We start from the raw sequence: 26236 nt of genomic DNA, 5'->3' as shown, positions 1-26236 counted from the left end.
GTGGAGGGGGGGGGGCGCACGACTCGATCGAAAATGAAACTGTGGATGTAAATAAGCGATATCAAGGCTGCGAGGCCGGAACGGGTATGCGCCGAGCAAAAACCGCGTACATGCACGAGCTTCCAGTTGGAGTTATGTGGTTTTAACTCAGCGCGGTAGAACGGGTCTGGTGTCCGGCGGCCAACAAAAGCAAGGAGAAAATGCGCGCCGAGGCCGGGTATATAAGCTCGACTTTGGCCCTCACACCGCTTATAACGCTTTTCAAGTTCAAGGTCTCGAGTTCGAGTCCTCCGGAGTGCTTGAGTTTGTGGTTTTGGCGCGTCTTTGTGGACTTTTCGTCGCGAATATGTTCGACTCCCTCGTGTTTTTGGCTGTTACGCTCTCCATCTTCTGTTTGATCAAAGTGGCCGAGCCCGCGTCCTACTATGGGTACCATCCGACCGATAAGGTTAGTTTCCTCTTTGTCTCATGACTCCAAAACATCCCAAAAAGTGATATGGAGCCAAATTACCCCACCCATGTTTAATTTACAACTTTAATTTTGTGAAACACTCTTTATACATTTTTACCACTCGCGGTTTTCGATCAGTCGTGACAACCCGTGTTGCATTTTTGACGTAAAATTTGTAAATTTGATTGAATTAAAGTGCGATATATGTGTGAATAGTACAAGTGTGATGAGGTCAAGTTTTTTTTTTTTTTTTTTTTTTTTTTTTTTTTTTTTTTTAAAAAAAAAAAAACTCATCCCAACTACACTGAGAAAAAAACTTCGGCCTTATGAAACGAATTCACGGTGTTCCATATCGGCCGTATCGTTCGGTTCATGTGACAGCTCTCTCGGTTCTAAACCAAATAGAACTGACAAAAAAGTTTGGTCGCAAAAACCGAGAGTACGATTCCCAGAACCGAGAGAGTGGACGCATGAACTGGACATTCCGGCCGATATTCAACACCGTACCTACGGTTCATATGACGGGACTTTTTTCTCGGTGTATCTTATTGACTCTCACGGCTCATTAGATCAGTCAGTCAATAATTAGAGCACGATGAAAATTGTATAAATCATATTTTCAGAAATTATTTTATTTTCGGAGGTCTCTGGGTCCAAAAATTTGTTTATTTCATTCAATGTAAAAATATTGAACAAAGCAACGTCTATTTAATACCCATCTCACGTGTTTGCTTTTCATTTTTATTCTTCCTACTACCGACAAAGTAATTTATCAAAAATATGATGCGGTTTGCTCTTAAAAATATTTTGTAAATTTTTAATATGCGCACACCTAAAATATCATTAGGAGGACACATTTGCTAGCGAAAGGAGTGTAGCTCCCCCCCCCCCCACCCCCTCCCATCGGTTGACAAAAATTTTTGGAGATTGATAAGTTAATTTGTACTATACAGTTGCAAAGGAGGATTAGACTTTGATATTTGATCATGCGCTCTTTCTTTTATTTTCTTTCATCGAACTCTTTTTTGCTACTCTTGCGTTCAAGTCTCTGTGACGTGTTGATATACTATCGCAAGAACCAACTTTCCTTCTCCTTGTTTCCGTGAATCTTTTAAAATCTCTTATCATTGAGTTGTTTTTGATATTAATTTTTAAGACAGAATTCAAAATGTTATTATGACAAACTCAAACAATAATTTTGTTACGATGAAGAACAAGTTTGGTTAGTTTTTGAGAACTTTTGCTAGTTTTGCGCCTCCGATTTGCTGCACTTCGATTTTTGTTACACCACTATTGAAGTCTAGACAACTATGTAAATGTCGGACCTTTTGCTTTTTACTTACTATGGTATTATTTTAGAAAATTCCACACAAACGTTTCATAGATTACGGGCGCACTCCCACATTTAATTGAAGTTAGAATAACTTATGAAAATGCTGTACAGAATTACAGAAATTAAATGCAATAGAAAAGAGTCAAATAAAATAAGTCCGTGCTCAAATGAATTTATACGCAATATTAGAGTGAGATCATTCATTTTGATTCTTACATTCACTTCCAGAGCGAAAATAGAGATCGCAGATCCAATATCGCACTTCAGAGGTGCGTTTTATTTCGCATGGACTCAACCATATTAACCGAGTGAGTGGAATCTTCAATGAAATTGGCTTGCTTAAAAGACGCCTCCGCTGTGTTTGGATTCTCATAATCACTCGGTTAAAATCTGCATGACTTTTTACCGGTCTTTGATTTGTTTAAACAAATTTAAAAAAACTTACAAGTTCTATGGAAAGTTATTATGGAAGAATAGTAGTTGGTAGCCAATCAAAGATAACTCTTCAAGTGCCCTAGTAAAAATTGGTAGTAGAATCTGTGTTCCAAAATACCATAGACCTACGGCCGGCTGTAAGATTTCCAATAGCTTCTATAGCCGGCTACACAATTTCTTATAGCCTTTTATAGCCAAAGGTGACTAAGCAACTCACAGCCAGGCGATAAAGTGTATGCCAAACGTCACTAATTACGGATGCTAGGACTTGGTGAGTTTTTGGACCACTGCTTTCTTTTTGGGCCGTAATATCTTGATTTATTTTGCGCGGAAAGCTCCGTACTTTTGATGGATGCCTGCCATTCCTAATATATTAGAGCGCCTTCAGTTTCGTATGATACTGTGCAATACCTCTGGTGTGAAATAGTTGCTTCAAGCGCCGTGGTACGCTGGCGGCGTCTACAAACCTAACAGGGATACTTCACGCGTTGTGCAATGCGTGAAGTATCCCTGTTAGGTTTGTAGGCGCCAGTACGTCGCCGCTCAGCTGTGTGTTAGGCTCTAATATTTAATCTGGCGGAGTCAGCGTTATTCAACTCATGATTTTGAAATGTTTACACATCCTGTATGGATTATTCTCGTTTTAATTGATGAAAAAAAAAATATGTATTAAAGGGAAAATATAACGTGTGTTTTGTAAATATTAAGGTGGTTCCGTATCAAACTTAATGATTTCCAAAGCACATGAATTTCTACACAATTTCTTATAGCCTTTTATAATCGATGACGAAAAAGCAACAGCCAGGCGATAAAGTGTAAAACCCGGCTATAGGAACTATAGCCCGGCTGCATAATTTTTTATCGCTCCGTATAGCCCGGCCGTATGATTTTCTCCGCATTCTACAGCCAGCTATATGATTTTCTGTAGCCTTCTTTAGCCGGCTGTAAGAATTCCTATGGTATTTTGAAACGCAGCTCTTATCGCCAATTTTTACCAGGTTGGAAATTCTTTCTTAGTATAGCACAAGGCAATACAAATGTTGAAATAAAATTGAGATTTATTGCAATAATATTGAAATTTGTTTACCCTGGAATCGTTATATTTTTGTATCATTTGGTCTATAATTGCCAATTTTGAAGATCAACATAGTGTCATGTGTCAGAAAGATGGAGACAATATGCACTGCAATGAAACATTGCAACTTATTTCAATTTTATCGCAATAAATTTCAATGAGCGGTGTGCTCTCAATCTATTTCATAGCCGTGAGTCTCAATAAATGGGGCCCCTTCAAATAGGAGCTAGGCAACATACACAACACTCAGTGGAATTGCAATATTCTTACTATGTGATTGCAACTTATTGCAATCTGCTTAACTTGAGTATTCGCACTTGATTGAAACCTGTGCTACTTGGGCTCTAGTTTTCGGCAACGACAGAGCTTTGGGTGTAAATATTCCTCTTTTACATAGTAATCAGCGTTATTTATGGAAATTGATGAAAAGGGGGTTATATATCTGGTTATTAAATAAAATAATTTAATTAGATATTGTTTTATTATTTAATAATTTAAATTGCAAATTTAAACAATAAAAAACTATGTTGCAGCATGAGGTGGACGCTCCACACCACGAGCCGCACTACGAGCACGATCTCAAATACGAATTCGGATACAGAGTCCACGACCCGCACTACCACAACTACCAAGAAAGAGCAGAAGCCGGAGGTGGTGACGATGTCGAGGGATACTACAGGTATGCTTATTTTTCACCATTTTCTTTCTTTTAAAAAAAAAATTTAAAAAAAAAAATAAAAAACCTCAAAATATTGAATGATGAGGCGGACATCAAGTGAATACTGCCGTACTAAGGAAAAACGCCGCATGAACCTCCTTTCTCCAAATCTCCTTTGATAAAGAACAAATTTACCGTGGAAGTTGAGAATATTTTTCTTCCAATTTTTCCGACAATATTGTTCGCACATTAATATAACACATCTAAAAATTTCAAGGGAAAATATGCATAAATTTCTTCAAAAATGAGCATTTTATCGTAGAAAATCTAGCAACTTTCGATTGTTCATGCGGCGTTTTTCCTTAGCACGGCAGAATAAGAGTTGGCAGGTGTCTAAAGTTTCTTAAATTTCATGTTTAAAATGAAACTGCTATGAGAACTGCACGAGGATATCCTTGGTTTCTAAGTCGAACAAGTATTGAAGGAAATATGATAAAATGATCGAATCTGCTTAAATAAGGGTTTAAATGGGAAATGCCAAATACCATAACTAGGCGGTGCATTTTTGCACGTTTAAAGATATTTTCCTACAATTTCACACATCCGAAAAAATGTATCAAAAATACTGCGAACTTAGCTCATTAAATATTCTCAGATGAGGCAATAAAAATTGTGCGTGCAAATTCACCATCATCAGCAATTGTCTGCGTAGTGCTACGCATAATATCTCGGTATGAATAATCCAAATAAATGTTATTAATAAGTTGAAAGAAGATGTGATAGATGCTGATAAAAAAAAAAAAAAACTAAGGAGAATTGATCAAGATTTTGCTCAATGTCGTTCTGATTTTTCACTTCATCTTACAAAACAACCGGATCATTAAGCCTGAATGTAGGAAAAGTCCTAAATTTTCCTTCCTCCTGAAAGAATTAGTCACCATTATTGTTAAGATAAATGTAAAACTGAGGTCTTGGTAATGCGAGAATATTTTTTGGTCCAATCTTACAAAGAACGGAAGGATAGCAAAGCAAAATCTCAGTCCCGGTTAGTATTAGCTGACATACGCAATGAAATTAGACGCCGCGGTTGGATTTTGATGTCAACGCCTAGCTCGAATACAACTATTCGTGCTCCATGGATGTCCGGGTGGTATACACAAAATTGAAGGCGTTTTTCGTTCCATTGCCCTCACGGCTCTGCAGAAACTAAAATCATGATCATCTACGAATTGTGCAAAGGTTACATTAGCGGTGTTTCATTCTGTTTTCACTGGAAGCGATTCCGCCAAGCTAAGAGGAAACGCCGTTTCAATTTTTAGAGGTTGCCACATTTTTTCTGATAAAATCGTCTTTTTGTAGAATAATTATGAATGTTCTTTTTCGGCATACTCAGATGTGCTGAAGCAAATTTCAAGTAATATTTCATGGAGGATTAAAAATCAAAGGCAGTCAAGGAAAACAATCAAAATCTTTCAAGAAAACCCTTGTTTTAACTGAAGAAGCTTGGCGACGTCTGAATGTACATACGTTGTTTTTCCTTAGCATGGAAGTATTTTTATTCAACGGGAGAGAGAGAAGCCTTATTTTCCTCCAGGTATTTGTGCCAACGACGTGATTCAGGAGCCCTCCAAAATTTCAAAATCATGTCATTGACAGTGAATGATTGGAAGGGGAAAGGCTCCTCTGTTTCCCGTGGAATAATAATACTTCCATGCTAAGGAAAAACGGCGTATGAACATTTAGACATCGCCAAGCATCTTCTGTTAAAACAATGTTTTTTTTAAAGCTGTTGATTATTTTCCTTTTAAGTTTACAGGGAATATTATTCGTAATTTGCTTCAATATGCCTGAGAATGCCACGAAAGACCATTTATAACTGTTCTAAATAATGACCATATTTTCAGAAAAAATTGGCAACATAGGCTCTGAATATTGATACGATGTTATTCCTTAGCACGGCAGAATAAATTCCTGCGTAAACAAAATGAAACATCGCTGCTGGAACCATCGCACAATCTGTAGACGATCATAATGTTAGCTCCTGTAGCGCAGCGGTGGCCAGGAAACAAAAAACGCCTCCAATTTTTTGCATACCACCCGGACATCCATTGAGCACGAATAGTTGCATCCAGGCGTTGACATCGAAATCCGACCGCGACTTCTACTTTCATCGCGTGTCAGTATCATGCTATGATACTATAACCGAAAGTGCCATGCAACCGCGTCTTTTGTCAAAATGAACCAAAAGATATTATCTCATCCAAGACCTCAGTTCGGCATTTTTTTCGACAATGATGGTAACTATTTATTTCGAGAGGAATGGACATTGAGGACATTTCTTGCAGGCATAATAGTCGAAGTTCGTGTTTCACTTTTAGACTCTTGAGCACGCCGATTATTGAAATCAATGCTGACCAGGCGAGACATCGAAATGCAATAAAGTGAATCGTATAAATAGAGCTATGTACCCAGGGTACATCGTACCCTACTAGCAATGGCTGCAGAGATTCATTTTTATAAAAACTCTTAAAGAAACAGTTAAAATTTACGAAGAAGGAAATCCTTTTGGGGATTTCTTTACGTAAAATTTACGAGAGACAAAATTCAAGTAGGTACCTAAAAACAGTGTTCGAAAACTCCTCAAGGAATGTAATTTTTTAAACGTACTTACGTCGAAAAAAAGTTAAAAACCAGTGTATTATTATTAAGAGTTTTTATGAGTTTTTCAACAATCGTTGTACTTAAATTTGACCTCTCGTAAATTTTGTGTAAAAAAACTTCCCAAAAAGAGTTTCCCTCCTCGTAAATTTTATCAGTTTTATTGATAGTTTTTTAATTAAAATTTACATGTTTTTTGAGAATTTTTTTACAGTCCCTGCAGTTGTCTTTTAGCGCCTTCGCAGTTACAATAACCAGCCAGTAGGAAAGTACCTAAATGATTTATGTGACCCCTAATACATTTTTGGTGTATGTTAACAGTTTCCTGGAGCCGAACGGATTCATCCGAATCGTGAAATACTCGTCAGACAAACACGGATTCCGGGCCGACGTAGCCCACCACGTGCCGTCGGGCAAGAAAGAGATCAAGCACGGCAAATCAGACTCTTACTTCCCGCAAAAGAACAAGCACGCCAAGCAGTCACCGGACTACCCTTACGTCTAAACCAGCATTCACATTGCTTGTCATTAGAAGTGCTTCAATGCGCCGAAACCACCAAACCAAAGATAGAACATTTTAGTCATGACTTCATGACCCCCAGAGGACTAATTTCAGGGATGTGATTATGCCTTTTAGATTCATTGTAGAATCTGGAGCCAGGTTTAAAACACTTTTATGCCATGCTAGGAAGGAACACTGTGGGAGCGTTTGGATGTTGCACCATTCCTTCTGAAAAACCACGAATTTCTTGGAAAACTTTCAGAATATTCTCTTTTGCAATTTTCTGGAAAATTCGCATTTTAATCTGGTGAATCTGCCAATTCCGACGGAAAAAAATATTTCTGATAACTTCTAAAAATAAACTACGTTATCCTGGGAAATTTGGCAACAATCAAATGCTCTTATGGTGTACTCCTTAAGCACAGCGAATTTTCATCTGCCCTGCTACGGAAAAGAGCTGTAAGTGAAAAAGTTATGAATCATTACTATAGAAACAAAGATACATTGTGGTGAAAAAGCTTGATTGATTTGATACATAATTTGAAAGGAAGAGGAAAAAATTGCAACCCACTCAAAAGAGGGCATTCAAAGAACGTTTTCATGAGTCTTTAAATGCGTATACTGCTCTCTACCGTAGCGGGATAGAACTGCAGGAGGAATCCTCAGAAACTGTTTAGAGGTGTTAGGCAGCCATTTTGGAGCGGGTTATTTTTGCCTGTGGAAACATTTACCTCAATTATTTACTTCTAAAATGCCTATTGATTTTTACCTACTTTTTTCATTTCTATTTTTTTTCCAAAAAATGTTTTAGAGTTGATTACACTCTTGAATGTAGTTAAAACCATGACAGGGACAAGAGGTGTTGAGAGTATTTGAATTCTCGATGACACCTCAAAAAAGTGCTGTTCTTAAAGGTGAAGTAGGGATCTTCACTTCACCTTGTCAACCAAATAGGGAGGGATGGGAGGGAACTTAGATGATTTTTGTGCCAATTTAAACCCTTAATTTATTTATTAATTTTAGAAAGCTATTATTGTTACTTTTTAACTACTAATTTATTACCTTTTGTAATTTTAAGCTTTGAAAATCAAACCTTGAAGTTTTTTTAACTATTCTGTTCTAATTTAATCCTCCTCTTCCTAAAAGGCATGACTATCACTGTGTTCAAATTCAATGACATTACTCAAGAGAGCCTTCATGTCTTGAACATACAATATGACTTACGTGTAGGGATGCAAGTATTAGCTGCCACATAAGATAATATCTTACAGAAGTGAGGAAGTGCCTTGAGTAACCCTGTAAACATGGATGGCCAAGTTTAAAAACAAAATGATTTCAAAGCGGACAGAAGGAGATTTCTGGTTTAAACAGAGATTTTCGATTTTTCCAGAAAATGTTGGTTCCCTGATCAAATTTAGTACTGTCCACTTTAAAACCTATCATCAGACCAGCAGGCCCATTATTGAAATTTAAACCAGCCCGATAAGACATCGAATTGCGATACATTGCACGGTTAAGATAGGGCTATGTCTTGTCGTAAGCAGCAACAAAGAGTCGATGACATTTCAATAATCGCCCCGCTGAAAGGTATGCAGATAAAGATTACTGCAGATTGAGTGAATTTTAAGAGGAGATGGGAGGATTATGAACTACCCATTAAGTATTTAAAATATTTTTATTTGAAACAATAATTTAACAACGAGGAAAAATGTCTCACGTCTTCTTGAGAAAAACAGGTGAAACCAGCATTAAAGTTGACATTTAAATGCCCAACAATTTCAATGACTCGATAATCATTAAAAAGAGTAAAAAAAAAATTATTTCTCTCTATTTGCAAAACACTGCATCAAACTTTTGATTTTTCTAGTCTCTCACAGCTCTTTACTCATGGTCAATCTTATGGTTGGGTCCTAAAGAGCACTCAAAAAGAGATGTACCCTCCAAAATTGAAAATTATTTTATGGCCGGCAAAAATCATAAAAAATGATTCTGAAAATCAGAAATATCTACAACAGAAACAATGAAAGAGAAACAAATTAAAAAGAGATAATTTACATTCAATGAGATGACAACTACGTCCGCAAGTTGACTTGTTGGGTTAAAACTGGTGATTTTATGTAGGCTTGGCGACCTCTAACAGACTTTTTGACTGCTAGATTTAGGAACAGACCGCTATGTATGATAACTATAAATTTTGACCGACAGAAAAACCTGATCATCCACCAATAATACTTGAACTTCTTCAAATTTTGAATTACTATTTCGCCTGAAAAAAAAAGAACAAGAGGTATTTAAAACAGAGCCAATAATTTTGAAATGCAATTAGTGGAGAAATAAGCTTAGATGCATATGCAAATATTTACAATATTTATTTCGCATCCTTTGACTTCATCAAAGAATGCACTGATTGAAAACAGAAATCATTTTTTGTACACTGCGATTTTGCAATAAGGGCTTCAATCTTTCTTTAAAAGAAAACTTTACATACTTAACAACTCAAAAAAATGCTAGAAACATTCCAATTTTTGTCGAAATAGATTCATCCCCAGACGATGGGAAAATTTTCGAAAAGAAAATGTGGAGCATTGCGATATTTTAAAAATTTTAACTTCCTTGATTTTTTAGTCATTTTCCTAGTATTAAACAGAATCCAAGTTTTTTCACATTCTCTGCATCTTTGTCTTTGAGTTTATACACGAATTTACCAGTTTCTATTGGTTAATTTGATTATTGCATCCTAATTCCTGGAAATATTATCCACATCTTTTTTAACACTGAAGACGGTAAACTGACTATCCTAATTTGATAGAATAGACTGTGATAGCTGTAAAAAGGATTGTCTTCACCAGCTGGATTACAAAGGAAAAGTTGATTTATCGAAAGTTTATGAACTTTCAGCAACATATGGCTTATGACTCATACTCAAGGCAATGAATCTAAATGATACATGAAAAGCAGAAAGGTAAGTTTAGCTATGGAAAAAAATCATAATGAAATAACCAAGAATGGGCACTTACCGGAGGGTCCTTAGCAGTCTCACTGTCATTCTTCATAGGGGAAAATGAAAAATCTGACAAAGTTGGCAGATCAAATCCAGCATAATCACGGGTTACTAAAACAGATAAAAAAGTAATTACTTTGATATCTCTTGTACCTACAGGGAGTAGAATTATGAGAAAAGAGAAAACAATACAAAGGAAACCACGTTTTTTGAAAAGTCAAGACGGAGCTATCAAGAATATTGGTTCTGCAGTTTCAAGGTGACAAGTATTCCAGGTTGACACAGAATTTAGGAGGTTGAATTACCTGAAAAATTTTACTGAACTTCCCTGACATTGAAGAATATCACCTGTGGGTAACAACAGTTTCAACATTTAGAGTATCTTCAGATTTGAGGAGTTACTTTTCAGCAAAACCAATAGCATCATCGTTCCATCCAATATTTCATAAAAAAGAAGCTGATTAAATTATAAAGTCTTCCACTCCGATATGAACTCAAAAATGGGAATCAGTTTTCTCAAACTTAGCACAATTTTAGTGAAAAATAAAGAAATATAGAGAGAGAGAGACTTACATCCGTTGAGGAATTCATATAAGATAGTCCCTGTTCTCCCAGAATGTTCCTTTCCAGTTTCCCAGTAAAAAGAGGCTTGATCGGGATACACAATAGCTGCTGATCCAGCGGCAAAGGATGCCATGTAAAGCAGCTTCTTGAAGAAACCTTTACGGAATGCAAGCAAGAGTCCAGTGATACCGCCAATAGTGATAAAAGCAATCTGCTCTGGGAAATGCTCCTCTTTCCGTAAGTAATCAATGCCCTCTGGAAAATAATATCAAAATATGAGAAATTGAGAAATAAAATAGTTAGGATTATTTAGTATGTATTGGATGCTCATTTTCTCTTATATTCCTCTGTTAAAGGTACAATAAAGAACTTTCTGTAGTGACTCAACCACATTTTTTATAGTATACACAGTAGAGCTTTTTAAGGCCTAAAAAGTTCTGTCTAATATACTCCTTAAAACAAAGTTCTCCTGTAAAAGAACCAAACGCAAGGACACATTACCAGTAACCAGTACCAGAAGTACCAGTATTCTGACAGAACCTTTGAGTTAAAGAAATTTATTTAATTTTAGTAAGTTCATAGCTTAAAGGTTCAGTTAAATGTTGTCATAATAGTAATTTGTCAAATTAAAGTTAGAATAAATTCATCCATTTCTGGCATTCAATTTCATCGTAGAGTATGATAAGTATAATATGACTTTTGCCTGAAATTATTGATGTATCGATTTGTTCAATAAAGTTGCTGTATGCCTCTGTTTGTTAAAATATATTCAAAATAATAGAAAATAAAAAGGAGAAATCATTTGAAATTCAAGGCACTTATTTGTTATGTTTTTCATTCATACTTGTAAAATGTGCATGATAAAGCAGAATTTTTCTTTCCTTCAAATTTTCTTTAAATGGAAAGAGAACTGACTGATTGAGGCCTTAGTTCAATTCCATAAGATTTACAGTCTATGACACATTTTTAAGCATGTAGCTTTACCATCAACTTGTTTCCGAACATCTCCAACTGTGCTGTATGCTTCACCAGTTAGTTCAGAGAAACTTTCTTTGAGCTTCCATACTTCACGGCGTGCAATGCCAATGTACTCCAGAACAACTGAGGGCTCTTCATCATTTCTGAAAATTTCATATTAATCATGAGACTGTGAACATAATTCAAATTCAGAATAGGTGACCAACCTTCGAAAAAATAAGAGAGAGTTAGGTAATCTGGTTCTAACGTGGTCTAAAAGCTGAATTTATTCAGGCTGCTAATTACTCACTCTCACTTTACTAACAATTCTTTTTTTCTTTCTTCTTACAGCTACGCATTTTTATGCAGTGCCTACAAGCTGACAAGGTATTAGGGTGATAATGTAGATAATAACTTCAGGAAAGAATAGAAACAAATTTGATCTGAGAGTAAATAAAGAGTAGATCATATGCTTTTACCAAAATCAACAAGAGAAGTGTAAACTACAGCTCGAATGAGTAAGTAGCATAGATTTTTGTCCACCTAATAATTGAATCGGTTTCTGTTATACGGGCGTAAGTCCAAAAATTTCAAAATCGTTTTTTTTGCATTTTCAGCCTCCTTTAGGGTACATACACATTTTCTGAAAAGATGGCGGAAGTCCTATGTATAGAAGCCTGTGGAATAGGGGGGGCGAGTTCTCAAACTCGCGCATTTCTAAAGTTTCTGTAACTTTTTTCATAATAAATGAAGAACATTTGTATTGAATTTGCATCTTGACCTAGCTGTTAGGTGATATAACTTCTTATTGTGCATTGATCACAAAAATACATGATTGAAATTTGAAAACTTGGTTTCAACACTTTTTTAAATGAAAATATCCCATGTCACCTTCATTAATTTTGGAAAAATAGGAGTAATTCTAGAAAATTTAGGCCTTTAAATAAATTTAAAAACATATAATAACTCCCTATGCTATATAAAAGAAAAAAACCATGTGCTACATTTTTCAAACTTACTTTAATATTAGTTTTTTGGCTTGAAACTGTCTCAGTCATCCTTCGTTTTCTGGTATAAGGGCGTAAGTCCAAAACTTAAAATTAGCCTAAAAGGGTACTAAAATTTTTCTGAGCCAAAAAAAACATTTCAGAACTTTTAAACGGGTGTTTATACAACCTTTGAACCCTTTTTTGAAATTTAGTGGTGTCCTGCATAACGAGAAAATCAGTTTTTTGCCTCTCCTGAAAAATTTGGATTTGTGGACTTACGCCCGTTTAACAGAAACCGATTCAATTTTGGTTTAAAAATCCAAGAAGTGTGGGTTCCTTCTCTAAAATTGATCCAAAAAAATATGCATATATAAGTAAAACATTCTTACTTCTGTGGTTCACTGCTTTTGACCTCTTTCACTGGGTCATAGAAAGGCAATTCACTCGGTTTAATCAAAGTTTTGCTATCTTTCTTCTCACTTTCAGAGGCAGCAAACACGATTGCTGAACATGTTACTGGGACACTCAGCTTTGACAGTGCAGACGGTGTCATGACAGACCGCCTCAAAATCTATGAAAAAGAGGAAAAAATAAATGATGGGAAATCATATTTAAGAAATTATTACCAAAATGGCAAATATCTGGGGATTTTCAAAAAATTTGTTTGATTAAACAGTAGAGAAAGTCAAACTGACGAGTCATCAAGTAAATACTTACATTCAAAATTTTTCCATTGGCAGATAGATTTTACAGATTTTTATACTAATGATCACAATTACCTGTCATACGTCCAATCAGTGATAATACTGAGTTAATTGTAGATTTTTCTTTGCTAATTTTACACCAAATCCGAACATTAAAACTTTCATTCCTGCGTAATGTCCAGAGGAATCACAGACAGAAGTTATGATGATTTGAATTATGCAGTTCAGAAACCTTGCTTCGAGAATGAGCTGATGAAAGTTCTTATCAACCTCCTTCAGGCACTAAATTCTCAAACTATGATAAAACTGTACGCCTCACTTTGTCGTAAAAATGAACTGACCCACTCATAATTTATTCTTGATAGCATTATAAGAAAGTTCACAATCAAAATTTCAAAACCAATTTTTCAGCCCAACTAAGAGGAGAGGGGGTTCGTCTCAAATTACTAGTCCCCAGGGCAACCACATACAAATATCGGTAAACAGTGGAAGTACTTATACTTATCAAAAGTATGTCCGCTCGAGTACATCTTTCGCTGCGCGTTTTCAACCTAACTTGCACTTGCGGCACATGATTCCTCGTTGTTGCTGAATACCTAGCGTGTGGACGCAAAAGAGAGTGCAAATGTAAGGTGAAATTGCACCTGAAAAGAGCATACTGTGACAAGAAAAGTCAAAAGTGATTGTTATGGAACCTCAGCTTGACCTACCTGACAGTACACCTGAAACGCCATGGTCACGTCTCAGTTATGGCTGACCACGACTCTATCAAACCAGAACGAGAAGATTAAAAGTTAATTTATGATAAAAACCGTCATGTATCGAGATAATTATTGAAATAAAACGGGAAAATGCACAGATTTAGACAGGCACATTCAAGCTTCATCGGAAAAGGTTGTCAAGAGGTTATGTCTGATTGTTGTGAAAATAAACAGTTCGGTCATTTTAGAAAACTGAAAAACTCCTATTTCTGCTGCGCAGTAGTGGTTGTTTCCCTTAGCAACACACCTGATCGTCCTATTTCGTCAATCGTGTTTTGTGTTGTGTACTTTTTTAGCCTTTGTGTGAATTTTTTGGAATTTCCTTCATAAATGCTTCTGTTCTAAGTTTCAAGGTCTCCTGGACCCTAATTAGCTAAGATGGTAAGTAATTCATAACTTTGGTGGCCCCAAAATAGTGTTTTATCCCTCTCATGTACACATTATTTTTGTTTTCATCAAACATAACCTGTCAAAGCTTTCCAAACTCATGATAAATTTCTAAAATTCTCCCTAATTTTCACTTTCATCCGCCCAGACCATAATTTTCTCCCCGGAAACTTTGAACGGTCCCTTAGTATCACCCATGAACTTATCGCACTGCATCCTTCCCTATCAGTCGCTGTCCAATGTGTCCGTTCTACCCACTTTCTCTTCTCGAAATTGATCAAATGATAATGTACTACAAGAGCACCCTTGTCTGACCCTACGTTTAAATTATTCTATGTTCAGGGGCTGACATTTCTGTGCATACAACCTCAGGTTTTCTACAGCCCTGGCTCTTAATTTTGCCTCAATCAACTCCAAATTTACGAACATTTTAGGTACTTCAAGCGCTGGATATTTAAGCGATTCCTCAATTCGAATTAGTTTCAACTTAGCACCTTTTGTCCCAGGTCAAATTTTTGGAATAATAACCTCCATACCTCTGATGGAGCTAGAACATCTACTGCATTGATCTGTCTTGATGCAGCACATCAATTTTTTTCAAATCCCTGTTGACCTTTCGTTGTCGCAACAATATACTGTACCCACGGAAGCACCCTACAATTACTAGACAATTATTTTTAAAACCATCAAGGCCTACAGCTTAACTTGTAGCAATTTATTTTAAATTAAACCCAGTCAAAAGGACATGGGTTTGTCTTACATGATCTGTAAGTTGATGTGGGATTACTCTTAAATTGTGGCAAGAAAAGTGCCAATGAATTGAAAATTGTGTAATTGGCATCATAGAAAATATAAGCGATTTTAGGAATTTTTTAAATGTCAAACTAAACTGTAGCTACGATATCTTTGATTGAATTTGAAAAAAATGGAATCCTGAAATACAGCTAATAGTTTCACAGATCCTCCACAGCGTTGTTCAAATTTTTATGTGATTTCTAACTTCAGTTCTAAAATGAGTAAAATTTTTATCTTGAGACTCACTAGGTTCCATTGCCTGACATTACACCCATCTCACTGTTCTGTTCGCTCAATAGCAGCTCCATTACTAAAGTATTAGAATTTTTGTACATCATTAAGAAGTTACTCAGCCACAAATTGATCAGAATAATAAGTATGCAATTATAAATACTCAGAATTTTTTCACTTTCTGATTTTTCTCATATATTTTGTTGTCTTTTATGTACAGTACAAACTCAAATCTGCTCAGCGAGAAAAAGTCCGGAAGTTCATCGCATTCACTCAAACTGGCGAATCTACAGCGATAAATTGTTTAGCACAAAATGATTGGAAGCTAGAACTAGCCTCTGATAATTACTTTCAAAATCCAGAAGCCTACTACAAGGAGCCTAAGAATAGTGTTGATAGGCGGAAACTGGAAGTCTTATTCAATAAATATAGAGGTAAGTAAGTCTTAAACCTTCAGAATCATTAACTTTTCTCTGTAATTTAACAGAGTGACATGTTCTGTAGAAATCATGAAAAACATGGGAAGATAAGGAAATTATGTTGAATCATTAAAAATCAAGAAACTTTGCCAAGAAGTGAGTCTCAAATATTACTCTGCAATTGAGGGAATCAGAGGGCAAGGCACATGAGTGCAGTTTTTGCTATTTCGGGAAATACGTGTTGGAAGTTTCGAAATTAGGCACATGGATCCTTATGGCGGAAAAAAGTTCAGACTGACTTCTTGATGCTTAAAAATTTTAATTTGGATGTGAATTTTTCACAGAATAAGCATTAAAACTACTATCACTTGAAGTCATTAATATCTCATTTTTTTCAAAAACTGCACTTATGCGCATCATCCTTCAAGCCCTCCCCCCCCCCCCCTCATTTGTGATTTGTTGGAAACAAAATTTTACTACTTGTATAATCCTGAGGAAATTGAATGTATCTGAAAAGATGCTTTGAGCCACAGGCCATCTCCAGATCCATAAGTTCTATAATTTTTGTTTCAAACCATATTTATATTTGAGTCAAAAGTATCTGCTGTAGCTTGCAAAAACCGTATTTTATAGTTCTTTATTTACGTGTTTTATTCATTTTCAGATCCCAACGAAACTGATAAAATGACAGCTGAAGGTATAATGAAGTTTCTAGACGATCTCAGTTTAAGTCCTGAATCAAAGTTAGTATTGATAATAGCTTGGAAATTCAAAGCTGCCGCTCAGTGTGAGTTTTCACGGGAAGAGTTCATGAGAGGAATGTCTGAATTAGGGTAAGCTTTATCCTTATTTTATTCATCAGGTAAAAGTAGCGACCCAACCACTTATTTTTCTTCCAATAAAAAGTTCAATTGAAATAAGTTGAGGCATTTTATCCTTCATAATATTTTAACCGCTACTTTCGCCTGCTAATCACCTAAAATAAGTGTAACACCACTACAAATGATCACTCTAAGGACTTACAGATCCAATGAAATTGAGAGTTTTTGATTTTTAATATCAGTATGATTTTTTTTCTTCTAAATTATCACTAGTTTTTATTATTCTTTTCTTGTTTTAGCTGACTTTTGACTAATTTTCAACTTTTTCATTTGTAAAATTTCCTCAGGAGCGACAGCATCGACAAATTGAAAGCGAGGTTGCCCTCATTAGATAGTGAGATCAAGGACCAGCTGAGGTTCAAAGACTTTTATTACTTCACCTTTAACTATGCAAAAAATCCAGGGCAGAAATGTCTAGATTTAGAGATGGCAATCACGTACTGGAATATCGTTCTCCAAGGTCGTTTTAAATTCCTAGATTTATGGTGCAGATTCTTAACGGTACGTTCCAGTAAAACTCACTTTTTTTTCAAATTTTTCAATCAAATTTACAATTGACAGTGACGCCCTAGGTATATCCATGTAGCTTATTAGCACTCCCTGGGGCTCGATGACATTCAACTACCATTTCCCACCATTGAACCACAATTTTTCCTGCTTCAATCTCATGACAATTGGTTACCTAATCTTGGTTCGAATTTTCGTAAGCCCGACATCACTTTTCGACTCAAAACTATTTTTCTGGACTTACATAAATGGAAATTAGTCGGATCCGAATTCTTATACAATACAAGTATTTCAGCTGCATTTGTACTTTTCAACATGAAATGGAATTCGAGAAAAAGGTCTTTCTTGACTATATGTCCAATTTAACCGAATATAATGCCACCTGATAATACCATATGACACCAGTCGAATCAGTACTTTTAAAAGGAATAGAAGGCCAATTTTTCAAATTCATTTTTTTTGCATTTTTAGTGCTCTTCTTACAAGAGAAAATTTTTGCTGATTCTTTTGAAAATTTTAAGGGATTTGCTTTGTACTATGCAGAAAATTCACTGAAATTTGCACAAAATTCTGCCCGACCGTTTTTATCTAAAAAATTAAATTGCCCAATTAAATCTGGCAATAGCTGATGTGGCTTGGTTCCTATCTGCTTGCAGTGGTCCATTTGTATGTCATTTTCTTTCATTTCTGGTCTATCAAGTTTTTTCATTAAATATTTATTTTTTTTTTTTTCTTCTACTAATTGAAAGTGACTGCGTGGTTAGTGAAATAATTTTGGATTCTTAGTTTGTTTTTGCTTTTTTTAAGCCTTTTTTTCTTGGCATTTGACATGTTTAATATCGATATACCCATCATACTAAATTTTATAGATACTAGCTAACTTGAGGTATAATTGATATCATTTTCTCATTGTGCCAATCATTTCTGATTTTTTCGTGTCTTGTTTCAGGAACACCACAAAAGATCAATACCTAAAGATACTTGGAATTTATTGTTAGACTTTTCTTTAGCTATTAACGATGAAATGTCAAATTACGATGAAGAGGGTGCATGGCCGGTTCTAATCGACGATTTTGTCGAATGGGCTCAACCACTTGTTAGCAATCATTCTCAAGTACACAGCACGCAAGTATAATGATGCGCACTTTTTTAGGTAAATTTCTACTTTTTTGTTCATCCTTGAAAACAGGTACCTCTAAGCAGAGTAACAAACTTTTAAAGAGATCGACTTTTATCAGGGTTGAAAATGACACTGAAAAAAATGGTATGCTGTTTTAGCACCTACGATGTCAAAAATGTGTCTGATGATCCTAAGATGCTGGCTTGATTGCCCACGCAGTTAGTTGACTTTGCATTCGCAGGATGTAAAGTTAGCTACGGGGATAGAAAAGGCAGCATCTTGGGAACACCAGACACATTTTTGACATCCCAGGTGCTAAAACAACATATTATTTTTTTTAGTGGAGGATGTGAACTTTTGGCAGGATTTTTCTGGGAATCCCTTCTTCGCCCAAAATTAAATTACAGAGTACCTTTATAGGAAGAGTATGGACAATTTTGGACAATCGATTTAAGTAGCTCTTAGGGCCAAAAAAGACGACAACGTATAAAACAAAAATCAGTAGATAATTGCCGCTGCCAAAGATTGTCCGCTTGCGTATGGATTTGAAAGGTTCAATAAGGCCAACAGCGCATTGTAAACAAGCGTCTTGAAGGATTAAGACTTTGAAACAGGAAATTTATTTGAAATCAAAGTTTTATACGTGCTTTCATAATGTTTGATCAGTTATGAAATGACTGGTAATAAGAATTATGAAAATAATTCCCACCGGATAATTCGAATTCATATGTTGGCAGCCTTTTTGGGCCCCAAGAGCTACATGACCTGATCAAACCTAACCTCGAAATTTTCAAGCTGTCCATTCTCTCCCAATGAAGGTACTCTAGAGTAACCCAGGAAATCTAGTAAACTCTCCCGATAATGCTGTCACTAAGTTGTGTTTTAACCTTACAGAGATTTGGAAGGAAGTGGCAGTTTCTGATTTGTCTTCAGTAACATTGAGTGTAACATGTAGTGTCTGTTTCTGGAGGGACCAAAATTCAGAACACAGAAAACGAACTGTAATGTCTGTTATTTTGGCATACTTTAACACAAAATATATTCTAAAACACTTTTTGAAGTATGAATCTTCAGTAACCACACTGTTCTTGAGAAAATTGATGACAAAAATGTCTTTTCCACCTACATCGTGAACCTTTTTCCGAAATCCTGGTATTGCAAATACTTCCTTTTTTTCCTCTGTTTTAATCCATCAATTTTGTGGCTCATGTGTAGCTCTACCTCAAAATTACTTTGCAATTTTATTGCTTAGCAATTTTTTGTGAGACTTCCCTTTAAGCTGTATCACAAATATTTGAATATGAAATTTTTTCAGTGCTGAGGCTCACTTTCCCAATTTTGTTATGTTTTTTATCTGACCATGAAAAGATACTAAGACAACAGTTAACCATAGAGTAAAGAGTACTCTTGACTCAATTTTATTTATGACTTCTCAATAATTATTCTGGTACAGTTTATTGTAATTTTATTTTTGACTTCATATAAATTTTGCTGTAACCCTTCAGTATTCATTGTTTTTTCGCCCATAAGGGAGAAAATTCCAAAAATATTTTTTTTCTTTTTCAAGCATCCCATTTCTTTTAATTCATCAACAAGCAAAGCCTATATGATTCGATTATCTTTTCCGCTCTAGCAGTACTTTTTTTTCTTGTGTTTTTGTGAAAAGAATAAATGAAAATATTTGGAAAGTAAAAAAAAATTATCTTTGTTTCAGTGTTGTTGAAGGAGAAGTGGAAGTTACCATTGGTCTCAATCTTGTGGTCGTCATACGGCACGTGACAAAACAAAACGCAATATCAGGAACAGCAAATTCTTATTTTTGGAATTGAATTTATAAAATTTCTTCCAAGCAAATCAGCATATCTAAAAAGTCATGGAAATTGAAACTATTAGACTTGCAAGTGTGGAGACCGTTGTCATTTGTTATAATAGTCTCCCATTCCCTCTCCCGCCCCCCTTCCTTGGAATACAACTATTATTGTTGTTGATTCTGTTTTTACCGAATCAATCGTGTGGAAAGAACCTCACTCTGAAAATGACGGTACAGAGGATGTTATTTCTCTGTATTTCATATTTCAGGCAAAACCAGCTCTCAAACTTCGAAATAGTTGTATTGTTAGGGGTTAGTAACCTGAGTGCAACTTGTTCAGGATCATTTGTTAAAATTTTTTGAGAAAAAAGAGACCACACATAGTGTTAGTGATACTCATCACAAATATAAGGCTGTAAAGAAATGGAAACATCATAATGTTTACTGCAGCTAGGATGCCAGCAAAAACTCTCATCTTTGCCTTTGTTCGAAGTTGTTAACAAGAAGACACTCTCTGGTAGCAGGTTCCAATTTTTTTTCTCAAAGGACTAGGATCACGCACAGAATACCAAGGAATTTGGGGCTTTTTTGATGTGATGTTCCTTACGACCCTCTGAAGCCGATAAGTTTTAAGATCTAACTTTCTTTGTGTCAATATTGAAAAAACAGGACTGAAAAGTGAATTTTTTGGTCTTCTTGCTTGTGCTCTCCTGTGGATAATTGGAGCTGCTGCCATGTCTGTGTGGGCACTACTTGTTATCATTTGGAGAGATTTTATTTTTCTTGTCCTTCCTACCTTCTTAGTCTGCAAGGGAACAGAAATTCGATCACCAATTAGATGTTATAACATTCATACCAGACATTGATTGTAGAAATGCCTAAAAATACACTTTTCAGCCCTGCTTTTTACAAGATTGGCAGGTAGGAACTTTGATTTTGAAAGCTCTGAAGGTTGTAAGGAACATCGTATCAAATAATATAAAAATGTTGCCTGCCCAGAATTTCTCGGTGTTCTGTGTGTAGTCCTCTAGGAAATATTCTCTCAGTGAAGAAGAGCTCACCACAATTGAACCTGTTTCCATCTCCAGGCCTCGGAGGAGCAATGTAAGCTTTCATAATTTTTAAAGGACTGAAAAGCACCAAATTTAAGTGGAATTGGATGCCGACACTAGACTCTGTCTTCTTGTAAGAACCAAATAGATTTTATTAGAATGTAATTTTTCAAACAGTTGAGGAGTGAAAGACCCAGCAGGCACAATTATAATTACTAAGAATTCTTCGGACAAGTATTCTATCTTTGCCTGCCTTCATTATTTGAGTGAAAAAAAATCAATTATTGCCCTCTTCTCAACCATTTGCTCTATACTTTTTGGAAAATTATGTAAGGGAGTGTTCTGCTTCACTTTAATGGAAAGGACTCAAGTTTTTTCTCTCTTGACATCCTCTTTAAACTTTTCTTTTGTCGTAAATTAATTAAAAAGTTGGAGGTATGTAAGTAAAAAAATGGAGACAAAATATGTAGGACTCGGTAAAATTTTCAGTAGCCTTGATCATCAAAATGACAATTACTGTCAAATGTAGTCGAACAGTATTTAGCGTCTCTTCTCAAGAAAAAACTAATTAAATAAGAAAGAGTGCTGGTATTTTTATCTTCGATGTTCGTCATATCTTTGATGACCAGCAATAAGTGTTCTTCACAAATACTTACCAATCAATGTCAAAACTCAAAATTGCTTCCAATATGTCATAAGTGGTCTTGTCCATGGGTTAAATCGTCGCTAGATCCTTCCAAATATGTATTTCTTAACCGAAGGAAGTGGATTTGAGGCTTCTTTTGCACAAACTAAATGACCCTGAACCATGGCTGAATTTTTCAAGTTTTACCAGTTCAGTAGAACAAGTTTGAAGACGGATGCTTTTAAAACAAATTTAAGCTGTAACCTGTCAAACTTTGTATTCTGTAATCAATTAACTACAAAAAACATCACTTAAGTTAACAAATTTTGATAGAAGAGGTCTGGTTTCAGTTCAGGAAAATTAGATCAACCAAAGTTTACAGGGAGTTAACCTGCATAAATAAAGCGCTAAATATTCAAAATGTATCATTTTCCATCGAAAACTTAAGCTAGTAGTTAGAATTACCCTTGTTTATCTTTCAACTCCTCAACTATTTGTATTTCATAATGATCGATCAGTTCGTGTTTCTTTCTTTGTATATCAAAGCAGCAAACCTCCGTGTTTGGTTTCACCGTCATTTTTTTCCGTTTTACTATTTTTGTTTTTTTATTACTTTTCATTTAATAGGATACATCCATTTCTAGACGTACTCATCTGTTTTTCCTCATGTTTTCAGCAATAATGAATTTTTCCTCCCTCTCTTCAGTTTGTATTATTTTCGATACTGTTCTGTCCCGTTTGACTTATGAACATGTATTTTTACTTAAGTACACACAGAGAGGAATCTTACGGTGGACACATCAAACTCTGTAAGCTGTTGCCCCTCAAAGACCTCAGCACTCATTAGGGAAGATTTCAGTTGCCTCACTATAGCTTTAGTATTTTTCTCTTTACAGCAAAATTTGGATTATGTTGCCAACTAAGCTGCGACGTTTTCACCTGAGCCTTTTGGTAATGAAGATTGAAGACTTTGATAAGCCATAGCTTACTAAGTTTGGAGGGTTTACTGAAAGATTTCTTTCTGTGCACTTTGAAATATAGCATCCACCAGAAAGCGAAGTTTCCCCAGTTACTTTTGGATTCAGGGCAGCTCTCAATCATCCTTTTCGATTTTATTTTGTGTTGTAGAAGTTTTATGTAAGGAAACTATATGTATGTTGATGTTGACTTGTAAATAGTATTCCCTTTTCCATGGAAAAAATTGTACATTAAAGTTATTTCGATTGTAAACTTCTTGCTTTTAATTTATCCTTTATATGATTTGACTGCTGCACATACAATGAGTATATTTTATTTATCGACGGTGTAAGTTGGCAATTACATAACTTGGTTTGCGATGTCGCAGACTTCCTGTTATACTTTATTTTTTAAACAGAAAACTACTCAATGGCAGTTCTTAAAAACTGCCGTGTTTTTTTTCTCTGTGGGAAGAAAATTCTGCATAAACGTCAAGGAACGATGTCAATTTGTTCTCCTTTAAAAAATAACATACTTAGAGGCAGAGATTTTCAGACACCGCAAACGAGTTATGTGATTGCCGACTTACACCGTTGTTATGGAATATGTCGAAATAGAATAATGGTTCTCTTTTCCTGAATGTGACTGCTCAGGATTTTCCCAAGCAAATTCATCATCTATCTGATACCTTACCTACAAACAAGTTTACTATACATTGCAGTCATCATACTAATCTCAGTTTTACCTCCAACTTTTAAAGCACAATACTGTACTTTTCTATTTCAAATGAGCCACAAGTTCATCGCTTCATCTCTTTTTCCATCATTTGATTCAAAATCCTCCAAAATTTTCTCCCGACCATTCTATTTGACTATTTCTAGTTTATCAGCTCTCTACTTAATTGTACAAATAGTGGTTCCTGTAGTATATGTTTGGGTGTAACGAAATAAGAAAAGTCTTTTTTTTTGTAGACCCTCTTTCAACAGGTTCGTAATCCGCAATTAAAAAGGAAAAATACAGGGAGCAAAATTGAATAAGGAAGTGGGTTTTTTTTGTGTTTTAGGACTTTATTTTCTCAACTTAATTTAATACATAAATAAGTTTACTATTAATTAAAAACAGTCATGATCAAAGTTTAGTCGCTATTTGGAAGACAACATCTCCCGAAAGCAATTTTGATCTTAGTCCTCACAGCAACTCAAATTGCTGCACTAGTGAGTTGATCCCAAATTCTGAGACCAAATCACTGGGTGGCCCCCACAGCCTTTGAGCACACGCGTATGGTGGGAACAAGGAAACTTCAGCTGTGCCTAGGCTGTCAGGGAAATTACGTCTAGGAAATTGCACCTCAGGTCTTAGATGACCATGACGTCACGAGGCACATTGGACAGGAGTTGGTTGACGATTCCTTTGAAGACGTTGCTGAGTTTCCCTCTTAGTTGCGGCATCATGGCTTGTAGCACCTCCTGACCATTAGCCTCTAGGAACAAGTTAGTAGCTTCAACTGAAAAGAAAAAATTTCAACTCAAATTATTCACATTTCCCAGTTTTGAGGAATGGGCAACTATAGCATACCCGAGGGTAAATTTTTGTCTTTGAACGTGGAGGGGGGGTGTCGGTATCCAACACTGTGTGGAGAGTAGCTGAAAATTTAATGCCAAGGAATTAACATCCTCTCAACTAGATCTTGCCAATATTCGCAAGAAGGAATGTCAGAAAAATCTCGATTAACTCAATGAAATTTTCTCTCGTCGACCTGAAGGGGGGAAGAATTAAAATTTTATTAAATTCACAACTTTTCACGAGTTAGAGTTAAATACGAAGCTACGTTTATGAATGGACAATTCATTGCAGGAGAGGTCTCGCAACGCTCATTCCAAAACACGGATAAATGCTGCATTAATTTTCATTCCCGCGCATATTTCCCGCCGCGCAGCTCGCTAAGTGCAATGGCCAATCAGCGTTGAGCGCGGTTAGCGGGAAGTCAAGGAATCAAATGCCCGCGAAATTCAAAAAGACGCGTGGTCCATCGGACGAGCGTCAATCCTTATCCGCTCCAGATTCACCACCCGCCCTCGTGCAGAATCTCAGCCTGCGATGGAAAATCAATTAATTGGCCCAAACTAGCTACGTTGGTTAGCTTTTTCTGCGGCATTTTGTATTATCTCATATTTTTGGCATTTAAATACTCATACAGGGTTATCCAAAAGTCACTGACCACCCCTGTAACTTTTTTCCAAATTGAGATAGAAGTTTGAAACTTTGGGAATGTTCCTCGGTCTAAAGTAGCAACTTTTTGGTCCCCCCAAAATTTTGGGAGGCGGCCCCCCTTAAGGGGAGCGGGGGCTAACTTTTTTTTTTTCAAATAGCAACCCCCACTTTGTGATACCTCATTCGAAAGATAATAAAAAAAGAAAATTTTTGGCGCAAACCGCAGGTCAAAATGTTCATTTTTGACAAAATGGCGGCCGGTCAAAGTTCAAAATGGCGGAAATTTGGCATCTCTGTTGTTTATTGACGGATTGGCGTGAAACTCGGAATCTCTGGGTTTTTTGAGACGAGAAAAACGATTCTGGCATTGGTTTTCCTGAAAAGTCAGTCCTTTTCAAAATGGCGGCGGTCAAAATGGCGGCCTAGAGCAGGAAGTGGATATTTAGGCTGCATATCATTGGATTTGCATGAAACTTGGTATCTAGAGGTATTTCGGCACGAGAAGAACGAATCTTTCATTGGATATCTGAAATTTTGACAAATTTCAAAATGGCGGCGGAAAAATGGCGGGAAATCAGTTTTACGGCTGTTTACCGATGGATTTGCATGAAATTCGATATCCTGGCGGTTTTTGGCTGGATAAAAAGGGATCTTTCATTAGATTTTTGAAATATCAATTAATTTCATGCTAATCCATCGGTAAACAGCTGTAAAACTGATTTCCCGCCATTTTTCCGCCGCCATTTTGAAATTTGTCAAAATTTCAGATATCCAATGAAAGATTCGTTCTTCTCGTGCCGAAATACCGCCAGATACCAAGTTTCATGCAAATCCAACGATATGCAGCCTAAATATCCACTTCCCGCTCTAGGCCGCCATTTTGACCGCCGCCATTTTGAAAAGGACTGACTTTTCAGGAAAACCAATGCCAGAATCGTTTTTCTCGTCTCAAAAAACCCTAAGATTCCGAGTTTCACACCAGTCCGTCGATAAACAACGGAGATGCCAAATTTCCGCCATTTTGAACTTTGACCGGCCGCCATTTTGTCAAAAATGAACATTTTGACCTGCGGTTTGCGCCAAAAATTTTCTTTTGTTTATTATCTTTCGAATGAGGTATCACAAAGTGGGGGTTGCCATTTGAAAAAAAAAG

At 36.0% G+C, this 26236-nt stretch overlaps 4 protein-coding genes across 4 annotated transcripts in view; 2 read left to right on the top strand and 2 right to left on the bottom strand.

Annotated features, from left to right (window-relative positions):
- The first annotated feature begins 163 nt into the window (after positions 1-163).
- Positions 164-9314, top strand: LOC109039365 (uncharacterized). Its single transcript, XM_019054824.2, has 3 exons — positions 164-448; positions 3828-3973; positions 6932-9314. The coding sequence occupies exons 1-3, from the start codon at positions 347-349 to the stop codon at positions 7113-7115; spliced, it is 432 nt and encodes a 143-aa protein (XP_018910369.1). The 5' UTR covers positions 164-346; the 3' UTR covers positions 7116-9314.
- Mic26-27 (MICOS complex subunit 26/27) lies at positions 8769-14272 on the bottom strand. The gene is made up of 6 exons (XM_019054823.2): positions 14038-14272; positions 13013-13194; positions 11662-11798; positions 10687-10932; positions 10130-10224; positions 8769-9378 (listed from the first exon to the last, which is right to left on the bottom strand). The coding sequence occupies exons 1-6, from the start codon at positions 14059-14061 to the stop codon at positions 9370-9372; spliced, it is 693 nt and encodes a 230-aa protein (XP_018910368.2). The 5' UTR covers positions 14062-14272; the 3' UTR covers positions 8769-9369.
- A 47-nt stretch (positions 14273-14319) lies between these two features.
- On the top strand, positions 14320-23145 carry SCCRO (defective in cullin neddylation 1 domain containing SCCRO). The gene is made up of 6 exons (XM_019054822.2): positions 14320-14469; positions 15722-15935; positions 16585-16753; positions 17089-17302; positions 18258-18461; positions 20143-23145. Exons 1-5 carry the CDS (start codon positions 14467-14469, stop codon positions 18441-18443), a joined length of 786 nt encoding a protein of 261 aa, XP_018910367.1. The 5' UTR covers positions 14320-14466; the 3' UTR covers positions 18444-18461; positions 20143-23145.
- A 773-nt stretch (positions 23146-23918) lies between these two features.
- The window catches only part of LOC109039388 (protein takeout), a 35477-nt gene continuing 33159 nt past the window's right edge, over positions 23919-26236 (bottom strand). The window contains exon 6 of the mRNA XM_019054861.2: positions 23919-24376. Within this exon, the coding sequence (XP_018910406.1) occupies positions 24228-24376 (149 nt within the window). The 3' untranslated portion in view covers positions 23919-24227. The remainder of the gene's footprint in view (positions 24377-26236) is intronic.

The sequence above is a fragment of the Bemisia tabaci genome, chromosome 7 (genome assembly GCF_918797505.1).
Source record: "Bemisia tabaci chromosome 7, PGI_BMITA_v3".
In the NCBI taxonomy this organism is placed as follows: domain Eukaryota; kingdom Metazoa; phylum Arthropoda; class Insecta; order Hemiptera; family Aleyrodidae; genus Bemisia; species Bemisia tabaci.
The sequence above is the reverse complement of the archived record's forward strand: the minus strand, read 5'-3'. Positions and strand labels throughout refer to the sequence as shown.

Coding starts and splice junctions, on each gene's coding strand:
- Mic26-27 (XM_019054823.2), bottom strand. CDS start 14,061: ATGGCGTTTCAGGTGTACTGTCAG. Junction 13,195..14,037: donor CGTTTCAGGTGTACTGTCAG/GTAGGTCAAGCT, acceptor TCTTTTTCATAG/ATTTTGAGGCGGTCTGTCAT. Junction 10,933..11,661: donor TGTTCGGAAACAAGTTGATG/GTAAAGCTACAT, acceptor ATTATTTTCCAG/AGGGCATTGATTACTTACGG.
- SCCRO (XM_019054822.2), top strand. Junction 15,936..16,584: donor CTTATTCAATAAATATAGAG/GTAAGTAAGTCT, acceptor ATTCATTTTCAG/ATCCCAACGAAACTGATAAA. Junction 17,303..18,257: donor TATGGTGCAGATTCTTAACG/GTACGTTCCAGT, acceptor GTCTTGTTTCAG/GAACACCACAAAAGATCAAT.
- LOC109039365 (XM_019054824.2), top strand. CDS start 347: ATGTTCGACTCCCTCGTGTTTTTGGCTGTTACGCTCTCCATCTTCTGT. Junction 449..3,827: donor GGTACCATCCGACCGATAAG/GTTAGTTTCCTC, acceptor ACTATGTTGCAG/CATGAGGTGGACGCTCCACA. Junction 3,974..6,931: donor GATGTCGAGGGATACTACAG/GTATGCTTATTT, acceptor GTATGTTAACAG/TTTCCTGGAGCCGAACGGAT.